The 17,589-nt window shown below is 38.8% G+C and overlaps 1 protein-coding gene across 3 annotated transcripts; it reads left to right on the plus strand.

Moving 5' to 3' along the window:
* The first annotated feature begins 474 nt into the window (after window positions 1-474).
* Window positions 475-16,101, plus strand: acsm3 (acyl-CoA synthetase medium chain family member 3). Of its 3 annotated transcripts, XM_017699184.2 has the most exons (13): window positions 481-853; window positions 2,418-2,628; window positions 4,274-4,481; window positions 5,907-6,050; window positions 6,429-6,585; window positions 7,043-7,122; window positions 7,327-7,450; window positions 10,118-10,198; window positions 10,362-10,463; window positions 10,921-11,048; window positions 11,500-11,599; window positions 13,296-13,415; window positions 14,960-16,101. In XM_017699184.2, exons 1-13 carry the CDS (start codon window positions 626-628, stop codon window positions 15,044-15,046), a joined length of 1,770 nt encoding a protein of 589 aa, XP_017554673.2. In that variant the 5' UTR covers window positions 481-625; the 3' UTR covers window positions 15,047-16,101. The 3 variants fall into 3 exon arrangements, 2 of the variants coding, with proteins under 2 accessions (XP_037386854.1, XP_017554673.2); XR_005129084.1 differs by lacking the exons at window positions 13,296-13,415; window positions 14,960-16,101 and having other exon boundaries at window positions 475-853; window positions 10,973-11,048; XM_037530957.1 differs by lacking the exons at window positions 13,296-13,415; window positions 14,960-16,101 and having other exon boundaries at window positions 477-853; window positions 10,921-11,061; window positions 11,500-11,598.
* The last annotated feature ends 1,488 nt before the right edge of the window (window positions 16,102-17,589 follow it).

Raw genomic sequence — 17,589 nt, forward strand, 5'->3', positions numbered from 1 at the left:
ATAACTGCATAAAGTGCTAAACTATTACACATTAATTCAGAATGAATAACTTTTTCCTAGTGCTGCTCAGAGTGCACATAAACGTGCTTTTTATTGACGATCTTTTACCTGGGCCCTCATCACACCGATCTGTTCCTTATTTTGCCTTTTAAAAGTTTTACTCACTGCTTAGGTTTAAGGAAAATTCATTTTCATGCAGTACAGCTTTTCACCCCACTGTAAGTGATTACTGAGCCCCTACACGGCGATTATTTTTTTAATTATGCTGTGGCCACAAATTAATACACCGAGGCCTTGTTAAGTCTCAAATAACCCGTATATTAATTTGTGGTCACAGCATATTTAAAAGTAATCACCCTATGTCACCTTAAGTGATCGCTGAGACTATGAACAGCCGTGGCCGCGAGCTGCAGCTGAACTTCGCTCGCTGCTGTGAGGTGTGGGACGACCGCTCGAACAGCCGCGACTGAAGGAAAAAACGCGAGAAGAATGAGAGGAGGGATTAGTGGACTGATAAACAGTACTATTTCTGAGGAAGTGGAGGACGGTAAAGCAGAGCAGGTCCTCAGTTTCTGACAAAAATTACAATCTTATATAACCGTTCTTTGAACGTGCACGTGAGAAAATGCGTTTGTTTACATTTCGTTGCTCAGTAAATTTCACGAAAACCGACTACAAGGCGAGCGCGAGCGCGTGGAGACGAACACGGGGGCTACCAGCGGTCAGATACAAAACATCAGCCCCCAAAAACTTCACCGACTACGAGAGTGTGAAACAGACATACAAGCCTCGAGTTCCAGCCCAGTTTAACTTCGCCAGAGACGTGCTCGACGTCTGGGAGACTAAAGAAAAGGTATGAAGGCGCTGCTGCCATTGCTGAGGTTGGGAGGGAGGGACAGAAACAGACCTGGCCAATTTTGACAGCACAAAACATTCCAGCGAACTCTGCTCATTTTTTTAGCTTACTTTTAACCCAAAAGACCATTAAAGAGCTGCAGTTCATTCAGAATGCTGCTGCTAGTTTTATCACTGATCGCTTTAGGCCCAGAACACATCTCGGATATGTTTAAAATATATAAACCGAGTAGGTCTTTAGATTCATGCACTCAGCTAGCAGAGCCCAAATGGTGAAGCAGTATTTAGCAGTTATGCTGCGTACAGCTGGAACGAAAGGGACAGCAGAGCTTGTGTTCCAAATGTAGACTTTTAAAATCCATGTTAAAAAACATTTCTCTTTTCGTTCCCCTATGATTGAGCTCTATTACTTGCACTCTATTCTTACTGCACTTTACCCTTGAAAAGCTCATTTTAATAACACTTATTTCCTTTGTTTCAACTCGCGTTGAATTGCCTGTGTGTATCATATATGCTGTGTAAATAAACTTGCCTTGCCAAGATCATCAGAGCTGAGGTTCTGCAGAGCAACTGTGTCCATTCTGTTGTACAAACCAGTTCATGCAGGGCTTTAGTGATGATTTGAAACCACATGAACCACGTACATATTTACATAGTGTTAATAAATATGGAGTTAGTTGAGGTGAGAAACCAGACTGCGTAGTGCATAGCTGGAGAAGACACAACAGGAGAAAAGTCAGAGCTGTTAGTAATATGAGCTCAGCCATGTTCATTTATTTCAGGGCCTGAATCTAGTATGTTTATCACACTATATTACTAATGTAGCACCTTGAATTCTGTATCGGTACACATTGGTGTTATATTATATTAGGTGATCACAATGGAGGGTAATTTCAATGTATTTCCTTGTATTTTTTATTTTAAAAAAAAAAGGATTGAAAACCATTTGAGATGAAACTCGTCATAGAAACCAAAGGGCAGGTGCTTCAGTTAATGAGCTCAGAATTATTGTCTGTGGTAACTAACTTTACACCACACATGCATCAGATAGAGATACGGTTTGGGGAAAAGCACTTATTCCATTCTGTCTTCATCTTGCCTTCATGAGTAGTTTCTCTTTTGTAAATAAACCTTTTACAAATACAGTTGAAAGTGACCTGAAAATCAGAAGTACTAATATAGAGTACACTTTTTAAAAAGATGGTTCTTCAAGGATTCTTTAGTAAAGGCAGTGGTTCTATGTATTACCATAAACACGAAAAAAACCATTTACGTTCTTAAGTGTTCTTTGCATCATGATCTGGCTTCTTTGAGTTTTCATGGTTCTATATACTGTAAAACCATTGTCTTTTTGATGGGTTCTTTAGTAGATCCATCTTTTTTAAGAGTGTGGGATAATTGCAGTTAAAGAACATGACATTGAAAATGATTGATAATTCTGACCCTTTTCCGCAGTTTGGGTAAGTGTATTTTGTATGCAGCCGTTTAATTACACTAAACATGTTTAATGATACTGTTTCAATCAAAATAAGTTTACTATGTGTTGTTCTGTGAAATTGTAGGCAAATGAAAAGTCCTCTCTTCCTGCTTTCTGGTGGGTGAATGATGATGGTAGAGAGATCAGGTGGAGTTTTGAAGAGTTGGGCTTTCACTCTAGAAAGCTTGCTAATGTTCTGAGTGAAGAATGCGGTTTGGCGAGAGGGGACCGGGTCTTCTTGGTCCTCCCCCGAGTTCCGGAGTGGTGGCTGGTCAACATCGCCTGTCTCAGAACAGGTAAACACATTTCTGCCCAGTGGGACTTTCACAAAACAGGATTTATCATTTAGGCAGATAAATTGAGCCAAAAATAAAGACTGTGCAATAGGAAGGAATGTAAAAGATTCTTGCTTTGGACAGTCTTCTGTTTCGACCCAAGTTATCCAGCTAACTGAGAAATTCTGTTCATTTCATATTTGATGAAATAGTTTTAAGTGCTTGAGCTTTGTTGTCATGGCTGGACGGTGAGGAATAGCTATGATTTCCATTAAAAACAAGATCACCTACATGCAGAGTCACATCTGTGGAGTCGTAAAAGTATATATATGAAAAGGTGGATTGCAGTGATTACTTGCTTCACATATGGTGCTTATAGCCAGTCAGACTGGCTCTTCTCAAATCCAGGTGTCAAATTTAGCAGCGGTTCTCCAGCAAGTCCACATTTTTGCTCTGTCCCTGTGTGTGGATCTGGATCATCTGGGAAACACTGCAAACCGCTGGGGAGCTGCTGTTTAAAAAGGCCCATATCCTATCTTACTCAGATATTTCTTTCTATTTCCCTCTATGGTCCACTAATGATGTTTGTGCAGCGTTTTGTAACCAAGTCCCAAAAGCAATCACAAAAAAACAATTATTTTTACTTGACTATTTTCTAACCTCTCTTTATCCCTTACAATTAAACATGCAGTTTTTTTTTACTGTGCCTTTAAGACTGATACATTAAGCTTTGTTGTGGTTGTGCCTTGTACTATACGTCATTCAAAAAGCCAGAATTGAAACACATTTATAATGTCAGTGTGGTCAAATATAGCTGTACCGCTTCAGGTGGGTGCTCGTAAATTTGCTGTTTTTTGTCTTGGTTTTCCAAGACATGGGCCCTATAATGGGATTGGCCCCTCTCTTACTGTTGCTATTATGCTGTATGGTATATAAGTTTTTTTTTTCTTGCAGTAGAATATCACTTGGGGAGTTCTAGGACAAATTTAAGACCAGCCTTAGACTGTAAAAGTACTTGTATCATGATCTCCAACCTCTGCATGAACTCCCTAACTGTTCTAATCTGTTGTAATCATGCCTTACACTCATATTTAACTCCTTGCCTTAATTCTCTGTTATCTTTTAGTAGCAGCCACTGATTTGTGATTTTTTTTTCTTCTGTATGAGCTGAGTTACAATGTTAAACTCAAACATGAACTACTTGCATTATTGTGCTGCCTCGGAGGAGTTTGAGTTCTCTTTTAGAGGCTTGGTTTCTCTTTGTGTTTCACTGACTGTGATATCACTGACTCTGCAGACTACTCTGAGATGAGGTGTAACACTCTATCAGGAAATTGTAGCCTAAATGTTTTGTGGCAGTCATTTTATTGCAGCCGTTACAGTTTATTGTATCAGTCATAAATTGGAAATGTTGAAATGAAATGAAAATTGAAATGAGATGAAAATTAGCTCCATCATATTCTAGAGATACTTCACCTCAAACCTTGTGGCTTGAACTTGAACAAAAAAGCTACTTAAAAATATAGCAGTGAATATCAATTGTAAGTTCAGTTTCAGCTCTTCAAATAATTATCTGAAGTAAAGTTGAAGTGCATGCATTGAAAAGGATCTTGCCCCAGTTCTGGAGGACATATTTTCCTTTTGACTCTCTCTCTTACTCCCACAGGTGCAGTTCTGATCCCTGGAACCACCCAGCTTACAGCCAGAGACATCCTGCACCGACTGCAGGTCTCTGGGGCCAAGTGTGTGATCACAGATGAGAGTATGGCTCCAATGTTAGAGGCTTTGACTCCACAGTGTGCTGCACTGACCTCTAAACTCCTGCTGTCCAGTAGGGCGCATTCAGGATGGGCCGACATTACAGCCCTTATGGGGTGAGAGTTTGTCCACTTAATTCTAGTTCTAAAGTACACTGTATGGCCAAAAGTATGAGCTTGTTGGACATCCTATTCCAAAACCTTGGGTATTAATATGGAGTTGGCCCCTCTTTTTGGCTGTAACAGCCTCCACTCTGGAGTGTGTCTGTGGGAATTTTTACCCATTCAATCAAAAGAGCATTTGTGAAGTCATTCACTGTTGCTGAAAAAGAATGCCTGGCTCACAATCAATGTACCAGTTGATCCCAAAGGTGTTCACTGGGATTAAAGTCAGGACTCTGTGCAGGCCACTGGAAGTCCTCCACACCAAACTCATCAGACTGTTTCTTTATGGACTTATCTTCCATTATCCCTTCTCCACCAAACATTACTATTGCCACTATGCATTCCGCTAAGTAGCGTTTTCCTGGCATCTGCCAAACCCAGATTTGTCAGTCAGACTGCCAGATAGTAATGTGCGCTTCATGACTCCAGAGAATGTTTCCACTGCTCCAGACTCAATTGGCGGCGTACTTTACGCCACATTTAAAGTCAATGACCTCTTCAGTATGACCCATTCTACACATAATGATTGTCTAAGATTGTTGAGTGGATGGTTTTATACACCTATTAACAATGACTGCCTGAAACACTTGAACTCCGTAATTACAAGAGGTGTCCACATATTTTGACCATATAATGTATATAATGTTTGCTTTTATGTAGCATCAAAATCATTTTTCATTTTTGCTTGACCATTTCTGTCTTAAAATGCAACAGGCTGTTTTTATTACTGCACCTTTAAGACTGATATATAAATGGAATGGATGTTCTGATTGGCTGTCTTGTATTGTGCCTCCTACAAAAAGCATTCCAGGCTGAAATGCACGAACTACGACTACGAAATGGATATTCAGTTTGCATAGCACATCAAAATTTATGTCAGGAAAAGAAAACCAGGTTTTAAATGATATGCATATGATATGTGATAGTGTTTCCACAGATTCCTATTTTCATTGCTCATGTCAATTCAGAGCAGTGGGCATTTCATGCAAAGCATAATGGATAAAAACAGAAAAACACTCTGTGTGTGCTTAATTGACACACCAGTATTGATTCTGAACAAATTGGGCATGCCATGCAATATATCTGCTGACACCATATCTGCTGGGAGGAAGTCTGGCCTGTTGCATCAGATGGAAGAGCATTAGAGAAACAACTGGACTTAACCCTCGTCCTTAGACCTGCATCAGAAATGAGTTCTGAGCGATAGCTCAGCAATAACTCAGAACTGGATTCCCTCAGATTTTTTACAAAGTGAGATTATTTTCCACTGTGATTTCCACCATGAAACTCATGAGAACACATTTACTTTACTTACACGAGGTGATGATTTGTGAATGTGTAGTTTCCAAAAAGTATGTGTACCCTCTTCTTGTGCAGGAGTGCCTCTGCTGACCATGTTTGTGTGGACACTAGGAGTGATGAGCCCATGACCATCTTCTTCACCAGTGGTACCACTGGGTCACCCAAAATGACCCTTCACAGCCACTGTAGCTATGGCCTGGGGCTTACTGTCAATGGCAGGTGTGTTTATGTTCATACATTTTCAGTAGAGAAGTATATGTTGAAATACCAGAGACCAACAGGGGTAACCTGCTTTTCACAAAAGATGCGTTTCATTTGTTTGTACTGAAAGGGTAAATCATGTGTTTTGTTGCCCAATAGTAAGCAAGTATGCAGAGAATGGTGGGTCAATGGGGACTGGAGTCTAAGACTACTGATATAGAGCATGCAGACACAGAAACTGTGTAATGCATAAATAGGCTGTGCTAATTTGCTTATTTATTTGTTTCTTTATTTATCTGTAACTTGCAAACAGAGTCAGTTTGGATCATGTAAATTGATTGTTTTAGAAAGTCTGTGTATGTACAGTATAATTAATTAGTGTATGTGTTCGTGTAGGTACTGGTTAGATCTCACTGATAGCGATGTGTTTTGGAATACTTCGGACACAGGCTGGGCCAAGTCTGCTTGGAGCAGTGTGTTTGCTGTGTGGACGCAGGGAGCGTGTATGTTTGCACACCATATGCCACGCTTCAATACACAAACAGTCCTCAAGGTGCATTTCTAAAAGATCTTATTAGCAACATTATATGCTAACTGGATGAAATTTCAATGTTATTTTTGGGTGTACATTCCAGTTTTGGTCTTCGTCCACTGCAAAACATATCATCTGTAAGATATGAGAGTACACGGTTGTATTTTTTATCAGGCCTTACCATAAAATGGAAATTATAGCACAACAGTTGAGAACACTGCACTGTTGCCATAGTGGAATATTAGTTTTTAGTACTCTTCACATTCACTTTTCACAGGATGTTACATCAAAACTTTTTTTTAGTTATTTATATTTGTATCAGAGCTAATTTATTCCCACTTACAAATGTTTAATCTGTCAATATGAACCAAACCAGCTTTTGGCTATGCTGTTCACAAGGTTTTGTCAGTTCACAAACTAAGGCATTTCTGTAGATGAAATCTCATTAGTATGAACCCCTGAAACCATTCTTCTTTAGACTCTCTCCAGCTATCCCATCAGCACCTTCTGCACAGCTCCGACAGCCTATCGGATGTTGGTACAGGAGGATCCGTCCAGGTGATGTACAAGCAAACTGTCATTCAGTTCATTTCAGTACAGATCAGTTTTCTTATATACACAGATGGCATTTGTTTCAGAATTAGATGAATAGCATTAAAGAAGTGGCAACAATACAGTGTGAAATACACAATAAAAGTATGTGAGGATTAGAAAAGAAATAGCAAAGAGAGCAGCATCTTGAGCTTGGTGTGCATGTGTCAGGTTTCATTTTCAGGCTCTGGAGCACTGTCTGTCTGCAGGAGAGCCCATTAACCCTGAGGTGATGAGTAAATGGAGAGAACTCACAGGCCTGGACATATATGAGGGATATGGGCAGACTGAGACTGTGAGTAAAGAAGGAATGCTTTTCACATCTGTTGCTCAGAAATTTCATTTACATTCAGCCTTAGAAGTTTTTGATATACATTCAATTTACCATATAGCGCACAAGCAATTTACATAATGAAGTAAATTTCCTTTGCATTTACAGTTCAAATGTGCACCTTTTCTTATTTCTGTCCATTTATTTTAATATTAAAGAAGAAGTCTTCCTCCTGGAAAACAAGACTGCACACACAGATTAAAATTATAATAGGACATATCCCCTTCCGCTTACAATTATCATTGAAAGTTTAGAATCTGTACAGGATTTGTCTGCCTGTTGCAATGAGTTAAAGTGAAAAATGAAAAATAATTTCTATAAAATTAAACATGCTTTTCTTATCTACCCCTTGAGTGTAGGGTTTCTTTGTGTGGTTCTGTAATTCCCACAGTGGTTTTAAAATGTGGTAGATAACTAAGATTGATGAAATGCCATTATGCAGAGCTAATAGTAATAGGACATTCTACATGCTGTACAGGTTCACATTAAATGGTTAAGGTTAAGGAAAAGGAAAGAGAAATGGTTAAGGAAATAGTTAAGGAAAGAGAAAGCAACTCTTAAAAACATCCTTTTAAGCAGCTGCTACATCAGTCTTGTGATAATGCCTAGTACTATCCCAGTGAACCATTTGATGCAGTTATTAAATGTCTTAAAAGCATTAAATTAGAAAGGATTTAGAACCAAAATATGATGCCAGTGATGATTCACCACTGAAAATCCTTTTCAGTTTAGGCTTATGTCTGATCTGGTTCTGGGAACCTGGTCCATAATCTAACATACTTAATTGGTATGGGCCTTAGGTTCTGAATTATTAAATTTGGTCATATTTAGATTGCAAGCTATAATATTCAATTCAGGTTTGTTTTCTTCCCTCATTTTTCCACTGGGCAGTGTGGTACATTAACTAACTTGAATCCAGAGCTATTATGCAACTTTCCTAATATTCAGCCTGTGCTTGTGAATGTAGACAGAGTTTACTAGAGCAGCAGTTCCCGACCCTGGTCCTGGAGGACCCCCTGCCTTGCACATTTTTTGCGTTTTCCCTGCTGAAACACACGCACTTCAACTCAGGAAGGGCAGCTTAGTTGGATCAGGTCAGTTGGGAGCAGAGAAAACACTAAAATGTGCATGGCATGGGGTCCTCTAGGACCAGGGTTGAGAACATTGTTCTAGAGGTTGCGTGGCAGTGACACAGTTTTCTACATTGTCAACACTGTCAACAGTACCCTCTTTAATATAGGTGCCAAAAAGGTTTCTCTGCTCAATGGCATAGAAACACTTTTAGTTCTTTACTGAACCACTTTGGGAATGAGATTTGTGAGTGTGCACATAATGTAAACCTTCAAAAGGTTCTTCACACTCACAAATTTCTTTTTCAGTTCTTCAGGGAAACAAAAGTGGTTCTTCTCTGGCATCACTCAAAGAACACTTGTGGCACTTCATGGTCACTTTGTTTCTTGGGGATAGAAATACCAAACTCACCTGAGTGACAAAGCCTGGTGATTCTGGCATTTGACTACTGGTCTGCATTATTTCTGGTTCCACTTGCACATCACCATTCAGAACTCTTGGTATCCCAGCAAGAGGAGTAAGCAAATTCATGACTGAGACTCGCTCATACAGCACAGGTCCCTTGGCAGTGGAAGTGACAACAAAATGCATGATCATGGATCTGTAACTGTAACATGTTGTACCACACTGCTCCATATTTCCAGCATAGTAGACTGGAAGAGCCACACTACTGTGATCATATCAGTGTATGAATGTGGCCTAAAAGGATGTTAATGTTGCTTTAGTGTGCGGTTATTTGAAATTCAAACTCAATTTCATGTCTTTTTTTTTGTATTTAGATATCAAATAGACATCACACAAATACAGCATGGCTACAATGATATTAATTATTCTAGAAGTAGTCACAAAATGTAGTAACAGAAGAGTATTTTATTTACTGTTTATCAGGAGTGCTTCCTGCAGAGTTTAGTCCAAACAGTTTTTTCCTGAACCTCCAAACTGCGAGTTTGAGTTTAGTCCTTGCTTCAGGTCATCTGTCCCATTTTAATCTAACATCGCTGACTCTAATACTTAATGTAATAAGTGTGTCTAGTTTAATGAAGAGCATTATTAGACTTGGAATAAAACTCTGTAATGGGGCACAGTATCTGTACAATGTGGTCAGTGGTCATATTGCAATACACCTAGCATTGGATTAGAATTGCAAAACCAATAAAGTGACATGGGTAATGATTGACCTGCATTATTTTGTTCATTTTATTTTTACCCAATTTTCTCTTGAATTTTAGTCTGCTAGCTAGGTTTCCCGCAAGTCACATGATGCTGGGAAGCTGGGAGGGTAAGCTAGCACGTTTTCTCTGGGTTACATGACACCAGCCGCCGCATTTTTTTACTGCCTATAACACATTGTCATTTGATGGCGGATATGCTTAGAGGAGAGTGCAAACTGACAATTCTGTTACATCAGCTAGCAAACATCACGCTGAGTGATGGAGGGAGAGGGAGGGCCCTCCTACCCACCCAGAGTGACGGCACCATGCTCTGCTTTTGTTGGATTATATGAATACTCTAATGCATCGGAACAATGATCTAGAACTGGACATATTCTTTCTTTGCTAGGTTTTGATTGCTGGCACTTTCAAAGGCATGGAGATTAGACCTGGTTCCTTTGGTAAGGCATCTCCAGCATATGACGTGCAGGTAAACAATCGCCGTGCAAAGAGACAGAAATGTTGTGTGGAAGTGTCATTGTTTTAAATCCATTCATACCGCTGATCAGATCAAATATGTATTCAAAACAACAGAAAAGCAATATTGTACTTGATATGTAAATGTGCTTGTAGTGATTTTGCTGTGGCTGCAGGTGGTGGATGAAGAGGGGCATGTTGTTCCTCGAGGAACAGAAGGAAATCTGGCTATCAGAGTGAAACCACACAAACCTTTCTCCCTATTCACTGAATACACAGTATGTACTTTCTTTTCTGTTTTAAGTGAGTAATGGCTAAAGTAGAATGCATACTATTTATTATTGAATATTTTTACTAGTATGAACGTTCATTTATTTATTTGTTTTTCTTACAGTTTGTTACATTTCTTTTATGACTTATTTTCATATTTTTGTTGCTTCACAATTTATACAATTTATCTAATCAAATCTGCAGTATGTGTGTATGTATGTACATAAATCCTTAAATGATGAAAATGTTTCTGGGACTGGGATTATTGAATGTTCCATTTTCATTTTCTCATATGGTCATTTCAGTAAAGGCTCACCTGCCAATAACATGTCCAGACTGACTGACATGTCCAGACTGAGAGTAGTTAATGAAGCAGAACAAATCTGCTTGTCATGATGCATGATTAGTGCTTATGGTCATCTCTAAATATGTGGTCAGTTTTGACTTTTTTGATTGTTTCTGCAGGGAGAGCCAGAGAAAACAGCAGAGTGTTACCATGGTGATTTCTACCTGACAGGTGACAGAGGTGTAATGGACCAGGATGGATACCTGTGGTTTGTTGGCAGAGCTGATGATGTCATACTGTCTGCAGGGTGAGGAAGATGTGTAAGGATGGTGCTGATCATGATGATCGCAAAGACTTTTTTAGGGTTCTGTATGTGCTGCTTCTTATTTCTCCTTTCAAGATTTATGTGGTAGCAACTTAATATAACAGAATTAAAAAAGTGGTATAGAAAAAAGTAGACTTTCATTTTAAGATTCTGAATAATTATATTCACTGAAACTGTCTAAAAATGTAAAATAATAGAGCTTAATTTAATGTAAAATAACAGAGCTTAATAGAGCTTCATTTGATTAACAATATTTAAAGGTGTGCTCTATTAGATTAGATATTGAGAGTAAGTCACATCACTAATGTTAACAAGATCACAGTGTTTTTAGCTTTGACACTGTTACGTTGTTTAAAATTAGAGCACATCTCTTGATATCCCTAATCAGTGAATTGTGCTTTGTGCCTTCCTAGTTTTTGACTGTTTATTTCAGATACAGAATTGGTCCTTTTGAGGTGGAGAATGCTCTAATAGAGCATAAGGCTGTGGCTGAGTCGGCAGTGGTTAGCAGTCCTGATCAAGTCAGAGGAGAGGTAATGTGTTCCTAAATGAAATAGCCTTTGGTCAGCGCAGCACTAATGATCTATTTCTCATACACGCACTGATGATGACTCAAATGAGATTGGATGAGCAATTGAGTGAGTGAGAGAGAGATAGAGAAAAGGTGTTTAAAAGGCTAAATATGTATTAGGCTATGATTCACTTGTCAGCAGATTAAGTGCATAGTGGTGGCTGGCAAACTGCTCGCTATAATTTTAATGAGCCATTTTGAGTCATCACTTCTCATTGTTCTGTGTTTACCCACACTTTGTAACACATTGAGGGGAAAACTGGATTTTACTGAATGCCAAAAGAGAATTTTTGAAAAAATACTTTCCTTCACTGGAACTAAGGGGTCTACACCAACCCCTGAAAACGACCCCATAGCATTATCCCTCCTCCACCAAACTTTACAGTTGGCATAATGCAGTGAGTCAGGTAATGTTCTACTGGCATTTGCCAAATCCAGACTCATCCGTCAGACTGCCAGAGAGAGAGAGGCACGATTCAAAAGTCCACAGAATACATTTCCACTGCTCCAGAGTCCAGTGGGAGCTTACACCTCTCCCTCTGATGCTTTGCACTGTACATTTTGATCTGAAACACCTGAACTCAGTAATTAATAGGGATGTCCCAGTACTAAAGCCATGTAGTGTATCAATGGCAAGCACATGGCAGAATGGTCATTAATGTGATTGAATGGTCATTAATGTGGTTGAATCTCAGCATCAGATTTTTTTGAGCAGTCTGTAAGTATAATATGAAGAGTATAAGGCCAAGTACAAGATTTTTAAAAGTACTAACATGACACTCCACACACAATCACAGATTCTGCAGATTTTGTCTTTTGCTTTCAGTCATCACTCCCCTACACTACAAGATTCACCCAGAACAGCACTCACAAATTATGCTCACAATTCAGAGTCCGGATCAATGGCCAGTCACTCTGGAAGTTCTGTGATCTTGCAGAATTTCTCATGAAGAAACATGACTTTAGATCAAAACAAACGTGGCAGATGACAAACAGATTACTATGTAAATTGTTTGTTAATTTAGCAACGTAAAACTAAAAAATATGTTTTCTTACAGTGTAGTTTAACATTAATTTTGTATTTACATTCATCTGGGCCCTCCATTCAAATCCGTTCTCGTTGATTACAGTATTACAGAATGTTGAGTCATATATGTTTAATATGTATGATTCAGAATGGACAGTGAGTAGATTTGGGAATGTGAGGGTAAAGATTGGATTATTCACACCACAGGATAATCTGGAAAGATAGATATTTGTTAAGTCATTCCTGAAATCAGGACACCATTTGCGTTTGTCAGTAGGGGTGAATCAGTCACATCATTGGTCAGATTATGTCCTATTGTGAGCCAGGCATTAGGTAGGCAGTTGAAGACTTAAGCTGAAAGTGTTCCTGTTGAGTCTAGATTGTTTTCACTCAAAAACTTTGTGCTGTTGGAACATGTTTTGTAACCTGTAGGTGTGGAAATATGACAAACAAATAGTAAGAGATTCAAGTCAGTATAGCAGTTACACTATGATTGTGTTTTAGTCTGAGTGAATGGAGTTCTGATGAGATTGGAGAGAGGATATCGCTGCAAATTTAATATGTTCTGGATGAGAAATATAGAATGTGCATTTTATTTCTCCGTCTATATCTTTTTGTCTTTGTCTCTCAGGTTGTGAAGGCGTTTGTGGTGCTTACTCCAGAGTACAAATCCAGGGACCAAAATGAGCTAATTAGAGAACTGCAGACACATGTTAAGAATGTCACAGCTCCATATAAATACCCCCGCAAGGTACCTGCATTTACAAGTTATGACTTTGAAGTACAAAGTGCAAAAGCCAAACAGTTTATTTATAGCTGCTTAAATTGAAAAGCATAACAATATTCTAAGTGCTAAATGATTTTAATATGTAATCAATTAAAAATGCATATTAAATTGTAATTTTAAAACTGAGAACTGTTCAAGTCATCCATTTCTTCAATCATATAAATCTGTTACTTCAGGGGCATCACTATCAAGTGGCACTGTTAGGTACTTCTGCAAGTTGCCCTACTTCATGAGCTTTAACAGATGCTATACATGGTCAATTTAACTATGTTTCTTTATGTAAATAACTTGGATGTGCATAAACCTATTTTTGGGTAACTGATTGCTTAACTTGGTGTGAATGTGACACACAGTTATTTGCTGGAGTGAATGTCATTTGATTGTGGAAGGTTACTAATTCCTATCCTTTTCTGCATACAAAAGTTCTAAATATCTCTCATAAGCAGCAGTCTGGAACCCTTGCTAAGCAATGTTGATAAATGACAGTGCTCTATAAATATCCTCACAAAGCATCCTCACCTTAGAAATGCCCTTGCAAGGTACCTCTGCCTCTTGTGCTCACAGTAGTTTCTAGTCCAAGGTAATATCAAGGGTGTCCTGATCAGAAGAATTTAGATCAGAGCTGATCCAAGTGTATTTTATGTAGTGACTGGGAGCCTAAAATCATCTTACTGCTCAATATAGAAAGTCATTAAACAAAGTGTAAAATGGTCAAAATGTCAAGAAAGTATATCCAAAAATAACCTATCAGTTCAGATTGTTACACTATGCACATCCTCAAAGTGCCTTTATGTACTGTATTTAAAGTAATTGGCAGGCTAACATATCTTGACTAAAATGGAGTGGTTTTACCAAAATCCTTATAGGAAAGTCTGTCCACTCAGAAGCCATGTTGGCAACGACCTTGGGCAGTTATTTACAGTCATACAAGACCTGACTCCTGTCTCTTTGAATAGGGAGAGATCCTATAAACTTAGAACTGAAAGTCACAAAGTTTCAAAAACAGATTTGAAATCAGTGGTAAAATCTGACAAAATCTGTGTAAATACTTTATTGAATTTCGCTCAAATAATATTTTTATCTGCTTGCTGTTGGTACTGCGCATGTACATATCTCCACAAAGAGGAGGGCTTTTCCTGCTTGTGGCTTTACCAGCAAGCCAGTTTGCTCTTTTTACTGAAGGGTGGGACTTTCCCCATGAACCAACAGCATGTTCAGCATCATGAGCTTTCTCATTCATTTGTCATGCAGTGAAAGTCTCCTCCTCCTTCATAATGTCTCTGGTTTTACTAACTTTAATGTACTGTCTCTATCTACTGTATAGTTATATTATCTAAGAAAATAGAAATATTCTCTCACACTCACGATGGGAGGATCAGGGCTGAAGGAACTGCATTGCTACATCTCTAGACAACATTTCAATCTCAAAGAGTAAAAAGAACAGATTACATTTATGGAAGAGTGTCTTTATTGTACATTTGGTCACTGAATTTTTTGTTTCCTCATAGATTGAGTTTGTGGACCAGCTGCCCAAAACAGTGAGCGGTAAAATCCGGAGAGTGGAGTTAAGAAAGAAGGAATTGGAGAAGTCATAACCAAGCTTACCAGACATGCGCCTCAACATCTGTTACACCAGAGGTTCTTAATCCGTATATTTTGTGCTCGAACACACCTGACCCAGCTCATAAAGGACTTGAAATGTAGTTTATTGTTTGAATCAGGTGTGTTAGAGTGGGTGAAACACAAAACGTTCAGAGTATGAGGACTATTTTGACATACTGTGACAATCTTGATTTCTAGTTGGCTTAGCTAAATGTCTACAATCACACAATCATGTGTTGAATCAACCAAAGCTTGTAGCTTTCATTGATGTGGGAAAACATGAGCAAAAACACTCATTCTGTGGAGGACTGCTAGCATAAATGCTAATGTTCAGAATTAGTCTGTCAACTCATTACACATAAATAATTCCGTCTACACCTGGTCCAGCTAGAATAGTCGTGTCAAACTGGGGACCTTCTGGGCCAAAGTGCTGCAGAGATTAGCCTTTATCATCATCTAATGCTCTGAATTCAGTTCATGAAAGTCTTGCTATTAGCTTAGCTTAACGTTAGCTTATGAGCTGAATCAGGTGTGTATAATGAGGCAATGTATTGACATCTGCAGTGTTTTGGCCTGTGAGAAATGGAGCCTGACACACCTGAGCTAGAACCTCATCTCAAACCTAGCACTGACCTATTTAGAGAATCATTTGAGCTTGGGTTTCAAGGTTGGGTTTAAACTCACAAAACACAATAGAATTCAATGTTTCTAGATTTTTCCAACGTTATTAACTTTTGAAAAACGTACATCAGTGACAAGACAAGTTTTACAGAACAAACAGCAAACCAGAGATAGGGAACTGTAATGCACATATCTGCCTGTAGAGGGAGATATTGCAACTGTTGAGCACCTCGTTGATCAAAAGTGTAGTTTAAGATCCAATATAGACATTAAAACGGATCCTTTCTTGATGTGGGTGTCTTAATTTTAAGTGCATAACTGTATAAACTGTATAGCTGTATAAAATAGGACTCTCATGATTACCTAGTTAAACTCAGATGTTTGATCAAAAAAGTAATCAATTAAAAATTGATAATGAATTTAAAAATCTCAGCAAATTGGCAGTGATTTGTTGGTAATTTACATGATGATAATTCCCCTACTGGTCTCTTTTAAAGTAGGAAACACAGCCTGATGGACACATTTATATGTATTTTTGCCCTGTTTCCTATCTTATTTGTAATCTTGCGTGGTGACAGGCTGCACATGCTTTGTTATTCTGTTAAGTCATTTTATCTTAAAAAAAACAGCTCTAGTAAAATCTGTTTAATAGGCCTGTAAAAGATCTTTAAGTGACTGTTGAAGCTTCACAGACAGATTTTGATTGTGCAGTCTCTGCACACACTCTGATCTGCTTTTATACAAGCGACCTGTAGGGTGTGCATTCAAATCACAGATTAAGATTCCAGCGGGTATTCTCCATCGAAAAAGCTTTTTAATCTAGGACTGAGAAATCATCCCCTGGAGCACAATACAGCAACAGATCAGTGCATCAGGACAGTGGCCTTCAGTTCTGTTCTCTCTAGAGGCTCTGTGATTGGTCACTGTTATATAAATATTGCATAACTCTGGGAGCTGATTTACCTTAATGAGTGTTATGTCATGCTAGTTCATCTGACCCATGCTGTGCGCTGAGCGATGACAGATACCGCTGGCCCTAATTCTCTGATCTTTGACCTAACCAGCCCATGGAGTGCATAGTTCCTTTGGGGATGCCCTAACAGAGAGCAAAGGAGAAATGTGATGGAATTTTAATTACTAGATGAATAAGTAATAGACCTCAATATACAGTGGGTTGCAAAAGTATTCAGCCCCCTTGAACTTTTCAACCTTTTGCCACATTTCAGGCTTCAAACATAAAGATATGAAATTGACATTTTTTGTGAAGAGTCAACAACAAGTGGGACACAATCGTGAAGTGGAACGAAATTTGTTGGATATTTTAAACTTTTTTTAGAAATAAAAAACTGAAAAGTGGGGCGTGCAATATTATTCAGCCCCCTTGCTTTAATACTTTGTAGCGCCACCTTTTGCTGTGATTACAGCTGCAAGTGGCTTGGGGTACGTCTCTGTCAGTCTTGCACATCGAGAGACTGAAATTCTTCCTTGCAAAACAGCTCGAGCTCAGTGAAGTTGGATGGAGAGCGTTTGTGAACAGCAGTTTTCAGCTCTTTCCACAGATTCTCGATTGGATTCAGGTCTGGACTTTGACTTGGCTATTCTAACACCTGGATACGTTTATTTGTGAACCATTCCATTGTAGATGTTGCTTTATGTTTTGGATCATTGTCTTGTTGGAAGATAAATCTCCGTCCCAGTCTCAGGTCTTTTGCAGACTCCAACAGGTTTTCTTCCAGAATGGTCCTGTATTTGGCTCCATCCATCTTCCCATCAATATTAACCATCTTCCCTGTCCCTGCTGAAGAAAAGCAGGCCCAAACCATGATGCTGCCACCACCATGTTTGACAGTGGGGATGGTGTGTTCAGGGTGATGAGCTGTATTGCTTTTACGCCAAACATAAGTTCGATTTTGGT

Source organism: Pygocentrus nattereri, chromosome 19, assembly GCF_015220715.1.
Source record: "Pygocentrus nattereri isolate fPygNat1 chromosome 19, fPygNat1.pri, whole genome shotgun sequence".
Lineage (NCBI taxonomy): Eukaryota > Metazoa > Chordata > Actinopteri > Characiformes > Serrasalmidae > Pygocentrus > Pygocentrus nattereri.

Coding starts and splice junctions, on each gene's coding strand:
- acsm3 (XM_017699184.2), top strand. CDS start 626: ATGCGTTTGTTTACATTTCGTTGCTCAGTAAATTTCACGAAAACCGAC. Junction 4,482..5,906: donor GACATTACAGCCCTTATGGG/GTGAGAGTTTGT, acceptor CTTCTTGTGCAG/GAGTGCCTCTGCTGACCATG. Junction 7,451..10,117: donor GATATGGGCAGACTGAGACT/GTGAGTAAAGAA, acceptor TTTCTTTGCTAG/GTTTTGATTGCTGGCACTTT.